The sequence below is a fragment of the Thermobia domestica genome, chromosome 3 (genome assembly GCF_964235325.1).
Source record: "Thermobia domestica chromosome 3, izTheDome1.hap1.1, whole genome shotgun sequence".
Lineage (NCBI taxonomy): Eukaryota > Metazoa > Arthropoda > Insecta > Zygentoma > Lepismatidae > Thermobia > Thermobia domestica.
In genome coordinates this window covers 65,453,467-65,462,610 of record NC_137456.1, presented here as the reverse complement: position 1 = coordinate 65,462,610, position 9,144 = coordinate 65,453,467, and the positions used below count along the sequence as shown (strand labels likewise).

The following is a 9,144-nucleotide window of genomic DNA, read 5'->3' as shown; positions in this document are numbered from 1 at the left end:
TATTCTCTTTTCTGTAACTCCTTTGCATACAATACTACACCAACCATTACCTGTCATCATATGTCATTTAAACAATAGTGTATTTCTATACAACTATACTTTCTACCCATTGTCTGCGGGCGACCCGCTGGTGCTTCTCAATTACGAATACAAAAGGTATTTGTCTCCAATCCTTTGTTTCTAGGGCCACACACGTTGGATACAAACATCACCTACAACTACTGCCCTCAAGCAGAGTCGTAGTTAGGGGGAACAAGCGGGGTGGTCGCCCCGGGTGCTGATAGCAAGAGGGCGCCACACGAGCAAGAAGAAAGAAAAACTGTTCAAAATGTGTAGACGACGCGCCGAAAATATTGGCGCCCTATTAAATCAATATTGTTGCCGTTTTGCAAAGAAATAGATTTGTTAAAAATTTTCTTGCTCGTTCCACTCGCAACCCAGACGTCTCAATAAAGGTCACAAGTTTTTACTTACAACCTTAAAAAGTTATGACGATGTGATATAGGGCTGTAAGATACCGAGTAATGACTTATAGTCTACGGAGGAGGGTTTTCAAAATCAGAAACAGTCAAAATTTGAAATACATGTTCGGCGTTTTGCAGGGCATTTTTTAAGCTACCTTTTTGTATCCAAATGGATACCCAGGCCCAGCAGTTTGGATACCCAGTGCGCTTCATAAACCATTAAATTACGGGAAGAGAACTTGAACAATACATTACTTACTTGGGTTTTGCGAGTGCATATATTAACTTGTATTCTGTGGATAGATAGAAAATAGGAGAGCTTCATTCTTGAAATTTCAGATATTCCTCTTTCCTTCGTTTCGCGTACTCATTTGTCTACCTCGAGATACTAGCACTTTCATTCTACTCCAACACAGAAAAAGTGCTAGCATCCGTAACATCCTTACTATTTGGTGTGTTTGCCACAGATCCGATCTTGGAATGGAGGACATTTTGGACTGTGTCCCTGAAGTGACACAATGGCTGTCAGGTTTGAAATGTGTTGCAACGTACTTCAGAACATCGAAAATAAAAACAAAAATGCTGCACAAAACAACACCTGATTTCCATACTGTCCCTGCCTACTTTGAGGTGCGATTTGCTGAACACTTGCATACATTGGTTGCCGCCATACTTCACAACTTACCTGGATGCAAGATGGTTTGAGGGGGCCATTTTCAGGGAAGGAGGAAAAAAGGATCGAGCTGCTGCCAAAGGAATGTTAGACGGGTGGGCCGAAAATTCATGTATGACATCACGCGTATCTTCCAGCAGATGCAGAAAATTCTTTAACGGTCTGATCTACTGCCTGATGTTCTTACAGCAAGGGATTCAGCATTAAGGAAACTGAATTTAATGTTGAAGAATCCCTTTCCCGGTGGACAGGAGGACTGCGTAGTTACCAAAACGTGAATGACGATGAACAGAGGTGACTTAAGACGAACCGTTCTAGCCTACTGCATCTAAAGACATTTAAGTTCTAACAGCGAGTTTTTATCCAATTTACAAATTGTTCATTCCGAATATGGGAAATCGTACACATATTTTTTTCTTGAGAAGTGTCTGCTAGAATCATTTGCGCAATTGCGCATACATTACAGGATTTTCCCGTTTTCGATAGACAACTTCATACTTTCTTTCTGCTGGATAGATTGGCAACTACGTACCCTAGTCATTATCTGACTGTACGTCTGAGCCGTGATAGGTTTCCTATTCGCCTTGAGCCACAAAGAAGATGGATGGAGCTTTCGGTAAGACTGAAGAGTGGTCTTACATTGACGCAGGACACCAGAATGTTAAATGCCGAAGCACAACATTGAAAGAACGTAATACGAGGGCTATCCAGAAAGTAGATTACGTTTTGGAATAAAAAATCAACAAAGTATAGGAAACAAATTTTATTATATACAGATGAAAGCCACACACAAATACTACTTTTCGACATAGTCACCATTCAAATTAAGGCATTTATCGTAGCGATGTACGAGCTTGGAAATTCCTTCGTCGAAAAATTCGGCCGCCTACGACTTCAACCACTTCGTTACCTCTTCTTGCAGTTGTTCGTCGTCATCAAAACGCTGCATAGCCAGCCACTTCTTCATTGCTGGGAATAGGTGGAAGTCGCTTGGTGCCAGGTCGGGACTGTACGGCGGATGAGGAAACAACTCCCACTGAAAAGATTCAAGAACTTCACGCGTGACATTTGCCGTGTGGGGCCGGGCGTTGTCGTGAATCAACAAGATCTTAGAGCTCAACATTCCTCTGCGCTTGTTTTGAATTGCTCTTCTGAGGTTTTGCAGAGTTTGGCAATACCTTTGAGCGTTTATTGTAGTGCCTCTTTCCAGGAAGTCCACCAAAATCACACCTTTTCTGTCCCAAAAAACAGTCGCCATCATCTTCCTTGCCGACATTGTTTGCATGCATTTCTTGGGTTTTTGGGGAGAACCTGTGTGCCCCCACTACATTGATTGCAATTTCGTTTCACAGTTCACGTGTTTCACCCATGTTTCGTCACCAGTAACGATGCGATCGAGTAAAGAGTCACCATCCTTATTGTAGGCGTCCAAAAAGTGCAACGCTGCAGCCATTCGCTGATTTTTGTGGTCCTCTGTCAAGATTTTTGGAATCCATCTTGCACAAAACTTGTGGTAACCAAGCTTTTCGCTGATGATTTCGAGCAAAAAACTTCGCGAAATTTGTGGAAAACTCAAAGAAAGTTCCGTTATTGTGAACTTTCGATTTTCACGGACTTTAACATCGACTTTTTCGACAAGTTCGGCAGTCACTTTGCTGGGTCTCCCACTTCGATCTTCGTCGTGAACATTGGTTCGGCCATTTTTAAATGTTATGACCCACTGTCGCACTCCACCTTCAGTGATAATGTTGTCCCCATACACTTCACACAGCTGCCGATAGATTTCTATCGGTTTACAGTTTTTTGCTGTCAGAAACCTTATTACTGCACGCACCTCGCAGCTCGCGGGATTTTCAATTAACGCAGACATTTCAAACCGTCACAGTATCTTAACGGAGCACAGCACGAACCTCTCACTAGCACGGCTAGATGCCGACTGAGCTGCGCAACGCTCTGACCCCAAGATGGCCGCGCTAGCCCCGCCCCTAGCGGACACAGACGAAAACGTAATCTACTTTCTGGATAGCCCTCGTAGAACGACTAGTGGCAATTATAAAATTCTTAGGTGAACAATGTCTACCGTTACCCGGAACATCAGACAAACTTTACACAAGTAATAATGGTAATTTTCTAAAACTGGTTTCTTTGCTAAGTTTGACAATGTCATGGTCGAACACATTAAAAGAACCACGGAAAGACAAAATAAATACCACCAATCCTTAGAAAAATATGTCCAAATGAAGTTATTCCAATTCTCAGGGAACAAATTGAAAGTAAAATTCTGTCTTTGTTGAGAGCTGCAAAATATTATACAATTAGACTGTACACCAGATATTTCTGGTACAGCGCAAATGACAATAATCGTTCGTTCTGTATAGATTACACACGGTAATGGAGAATGCCTTGTAAAAATTGGCGAACACTTTCTTGGTTTCGTATCAGTAACAGACACTACTGGTCTAGGACTGAGAAGTAATAATTAAACAGAAAAAAAAATGAACTTCCTATCCAATACATGAAGGGCCAAGGACATGACAATGGTTTCAATATGAAAAGCAAACATTCAGGTATGCAGAAGGAAATTTTAGAAATAAATTCCCTAGCCTTCTATGTTCCTTTACTAAACTTTGTCGTTAGCCACATCATCTCAGTCCACCGTTTCATTTTTTTTGTATAGTTAAAAAAGAGTTTATGACTTCTTTTCTGCGTCAGTTCAACGTTGGGTCATACTAAAGGAACATATTAGCAGCCTCACTCTAAAACCATTCAGCACCACAAGGTGGGAGAGCCGAATTGATGCTCTAACTCCACTTAGATATCAAAGAGAGGATGTTTATGATGTCTTACTTCAAATAAGTAATGACAATAGAACAGATAGAATAGTCGCCTAAGATTCTCTATGTAGAGCAAACCAGCTGCGTGGCTTTCCTTTCCTTTGCTCACTCGTTATCTGTTATGACTTTTCACTCCACATAAATATAGTAAGCAAAAGTCTTGAAAGCATTGATTCTCATGGATTGGATGCAGTTGGGTTTCTTGAAAATATATCTGGGTACTTTGAGAGGAGCAGAAATGATGCAAAGTTTCAATCTTACTTAGTTGATGCGATGGAGTTGGCATCAGCATTCAATATGGATGACCCACGGATAGGTAATACAGTGCAAGCTCGAAGTCGAAAGATGAGACAGTTTCAGTACTAGGCAGAGGATGAAGCTATTGAAGATCCACAAACAAGATAGATTTTTATTGCAAAGTTCTAGGCGCGATTGTATTAGTTTCAAGAGAAAGGTTTGGACAACTTAAACATAACAACGAGTATTTCGAGTTTTTAAAATTACAATATAAGTAATCCTAAAGATATGCTACCTGAACTTCTGTCTGAAAAGTGTAAACTTGCGTGCATTTTAACACGCGAAGAATCGAAACATATTAACTCCAGTGATTTGAAAGACGAACTGAAAGTGTTATCCGCTATAATTAAGCCTAAAAGTTCACCAAAAGAGACTTTAAAGTTAAGGAACATGACTTCGCTCCCAATGTCAGTGTTGTACTTATGATTTTGTTAACCTTACCGGTAACATTGGCAAGCGGAGAAAGAAGTTTTTTGAAACTTAAGTTTATTAAAATCTATCTACGTTCTTCTATGTCTGAAACACGCTTAAATGGTCTAGTGATGATATCAATGGAATACTAATTGGTGAAACATTGGACTACGCAAATGTGATAAAGGAATTTGCTCATCTCAAAGCAAACAAAGTTTCTTTCAATTAAGGTATGTTAAATTTATGTACAGTATTTCTACTGTGTTTCAGTACATTGTAAGGCTTAGGTTAATTACTTAGTTTTGCCTTCAATGTCTGATCCACTATATTATCTTCATACTCCATACGCTATTGGAAACACCTTCCGGTATAAAATAAGCTTAAAAATTAACATTCTGAGTCGTAACTAAAGCATATTTTTTAATTTTATTTGCTGTATGCGCTGCTGTATATTACATACAACGAAATCGAGCATACTGAATATTGTGTCATGTATGAAGTCGTTTAAATATTAGGTAAGCATTCGAGAGAAGTAATTCAATATTTTGTTTACTTTTTCATTTCATACATATTTTTAAATGGTGCATCTTACTTTTTCTTGACACTTGAACGTCTTCTGTCAAAATATGGTTTGCGGATGAAAGGGGCGGCATATGAAAGTACCGCCCAGGGCGGCAAAACTGCTAGCGCCTGCCCTGCCTATGGTAACTGTAGATGAGAAACTTACTCAAGTATATTCTAAACATGTAAGAAACCACACACTGCAGAACACATTCAGATGTGGAGTGTGAAAATAATAGCAAGAGTATAACCATTAACAAATAGCCTAAAATGCTGTAATACAGGTAAGAAACCAAATAATATGGGATGTTAAAATTTGAAGTGTGAAAATAATACTAGAAATTAACCAGTTATAAGTGTAACAGATTGAGATTTAAAGTGTAAAAATTATAGCAGGAGTGGAACCACTAACAAAAAGCTTACATGCTATGATTTAAACCATTGATAAGATAAATTTTTGATTATACTGTTTCTTAAAAAAATAAAGTATTGTAGTAATATTTAGTATTGAATACATACGTACACATAAAATGATTTCGTTAGGGAAATGTTTAGTCGAGTTCATGTATTGTTATATCCTTGATGAGTAGTTTCTGTCTTGTATTGTTTTTTTTTTTTTTTAATCCTCTCCATCTGTACAAGTCGCATTTTTTGTCCTTGTCATGTCTATGACCAACTTAAAACTATGGATATAAAAATAAATAAACAAATGAAGGAAAATATCCAATTATGAGAGCACAGTTCGGTTTTATCTTTAAGTACCGGCATGAAGGCGGATTTGAGCCAAAATGTAAAAAAGATAATGCCCGCTCCTGTAGACCCCCTATTGATGGCGATGTGTTGAATCGGGAATGAAACGGTTAGTAGAAGTCTGACATATACGTCATTTTGTATGTCATTATTTCAAAGGTGTGCATTATACAAAAATGCACTTTAAAAAGATGTCTGTGCGTTTGAATTTTGCTATGTGTGTCAAGGGCCCTTTTGTGCCTGGATACCCAGTAGAGATTTCTTTAAAAGATGCACTGATTTGCAGTGTGGCAGTAAGGAAATATTCACAATTAAATCCTATCAGTTGGTTTGGTTTCACTTCTAGCGATTGTGCCTCATTCCCAACTCTCCTATTTGAAAAAAACGAGAAATGTTTTATTTCTACAACAGAATTTCTTTGTAGGCTAGCTATCCATATGATTTCCATTCCGATTTATTCATCAAGTTCAGAGTTACGTCGGTAGATGCCAGTACCAACTAAATCTCATGGTAAACGAATAATGTAACATATGTGTTCCAACATTGTGAGCGCTAAATTCTTCGAAGATACATTTTTATTTTAACTTTTATATTTTTCTAAATGTCTAATACAGTAATACACATTTGAGATAATAACTTAGGAGAGACAAAAAATAATCAAGGCAAATCATAAAATTCCCTCCTTGAGTCAAATGTAAAAAAAAAAAAAAAAAAAAAAAAAAAAAAATCCTACTACAAAGAAATTTGTCAGTTCGAAACACTGCTAGCTCTTTCTGGCACCTAGTGGCAACTTCGAGAAGTTAAGATCAGCTGATGACAAAACATTAGTGCATGGCGCAATTTTCTAGTGCGTTCTGGCAAAGGATGATGAAAGTTGCGGGAACTTTGTGGAAATTCAAAACTATATAAAACCAGGGTGGGGTTGAGAGTGAACCAAGTTGAGTTGTGTAATAGAGCTGTTAAGTTGGAGAGCAAGTGGTAGTGTGTTTTTGTGAAGTTGCACTGGACAGTGACTGTGTATTATTTAGTAACTTACAACTAATATTGTTTTAGAACTGTGTTTTGGAGAAAAGTTACTGAACATAAACAAGTAATATTGTTTTAGAACTGTGTTTTGGAGAAGAGTTACTGAACATAATTCTCCATGGCTCATCACTGCAGAAAATTAGCTCCAATTCTTAAGTCTTCGGGTTTTAAGTCATTTGTCTCCCCAGTTATTGTAACCAGACCAGTTTCACGAAACTTTTGGGGAGGATCGCGATGGGATCCAGTCTCCGATATGAGAAGCATGATCCGAGAAATGGATCGACAGATGGAAAGAATTGACAGAGATTTTGATGGTTTCTTCAGACGATTGCCGTTTAGCTTTTCAAGATCTTTACCTGTTCAGACTACAGACACTGCATCCAATCTCTACAGAATTAACATCGATGTCGCGAACTTCAAACCTGAAGACATTAGAGTTTCAGTGAAGGATCGCAAGCTTACTATTCATGCAAAGATGCAGCGAGAGGCAGAAGATGGGAGCAAGTTATATCAGGAGATATCTCGTGAGTACACTTTACCAGAAAAGGTTGACATATCAACTTTGAAATCGATTTTGAGTAATGACGGTGTGCTTTCAATCGAAGCTAGTTTGCCGGAGCCGGAGAAACCTAAAGAAATTCCCATTAATTTCGAGGCAGAATCTAAAGACAAGAAATAAGTCCATACATGTAGGCTATTTGTAATTTTTGTAGAACTATGATGTAGTTTATCTACGTACTTCAGTGTTGGAAGGAAGTAATTTTGTGTAAAATGTGTTGTGCGCTTCATTAGTAATGCTACCGGCAGGAAGTTCTCTGTTGTAACATTGTGCAAAGAAATAGTGGGTCTTACGTAAAGTAGGAAGCAGTAAGCTTTCAGACCAAGAACAACGTAAGTTAAAATTTCGATGCCTTAATAAATTCAGCTTCGTATTTTTAATAGCTAGTGTCGGTGTTTGTCTTTTCTTACTGTGTCTTATCAAAGAGTGACTTCTTTCTCATCAAGTAATATTCTATATGTTAGTGACAATAATGTTAAATTTATAGCAAGAGTATACTTTGGCATATCCATTTGAAATAATAAGTACATTTTAAGAATCCGGATGCCACCCTATATTAAAGATTAAAATCAAGGGAGTGTGTTTAGTACAAGGTGTCCAGAAACACGTAAAAAAAACAAAATTTACAGGAGAAATGAATGATCCGAGTACTTAGACTCCTTCTCCTAAATATAGGCAACATCAAGTTTGTTGGTCAAAGTAGGGTGCAGATTTACTATAGGAATCCATGCATAAATTCTTTTTCACTGAATCGGCTGTGTGTACCTTATAGTTTTTGGTATTTAAACTCTTATTCCTCGGTGTAAATTCACTTTAGGAGGACTTAAGTGCACATATGCTATAAAAAATACTGTGCAATAACACTAACTTATGATAGGTTGCCAATAAAAGATACTAATATTATCCGAATCAGAGTAGAATCGCAGCAAGGGAGAAGCGCGCATTAGCTTTTATATAACATAAAAGCACTTGCCTTACCTGCTGAATTATGTATTTTGTACGCTATTATAGACACTAGAGGTACGATCCTTATGGGTTTCTATTGCTTCCACGTTAACGTTCTAAAATAATGTGACATCACACATTACGGATGGCATTTAGTATCTGTCCCAACTCACTTCATGACCTCAGAACCGAGTACTTTGTTGTTCATCTTTAGAAGTTGTAATAAAGGTTAATTAAATATATATATATATATATATATATATATATATATATATATATATATATATATATATATATATATATATATATATATAAAGGTAATAGTTAAGAACAGCTACTTCTCATCTCCCGTGCACGAGGATACATCTTACTGTTGCACTACCTAAACACCCTAAGTGCAAGGGCAAGAACTCAGTCTGTTACCTACTTTTTAACATCCTAGATAGTCAATGAATAATTCCTGAAAGTACGGCGTTTCTCGTCCTTCCCTAAATGGGAAGTACGGCTCCTTAACTATAACCATATAAAAAACTGCGGACCTTCTAACTTCCTTCGCTCGCTCAGCTACATTTTGTGAAGTAAGTAACACTGGAGATAACATTGGAAATCTTATATGTGCAAGAT

At 37.7% G+C, this 9,144-nt stretch overlaps 1 protein-coding gene across 1 annotated transcript; it reads left to right on the top strand.

The window, feature by feature from the left end:
• The first annotated feature begins 6,774 nt into the window (after positions 1-6,774).
• On the top strand, positions 6,775-8,179 carry LOC145680459 (heat shock protein hsp-16.2-like). Its single transcript, XM_081751021.1, has one exon. The coding sequence runs from the start codon at positions 7,135-7,137 to the stop codon at positions 7,693-7,695; it is 561 nt and encodes a 186-aa protein (XP_081607147.1). The 5' UTR covers positions 6,775-7,134; the 3' UTR covers positions 7,696-8,179.
• Positions 8,180-9,144: the final 965 nt, after the last annotated feature.

Coding starts and splice junctions, on each gene's coding strand:
- LOC145680459 (XM_081751021.1), top strand. CDS start 7,135: ATGGCTCATCACTGCAGAAAATTAGCTCCAATTCTTAAGTCTTCGGGT.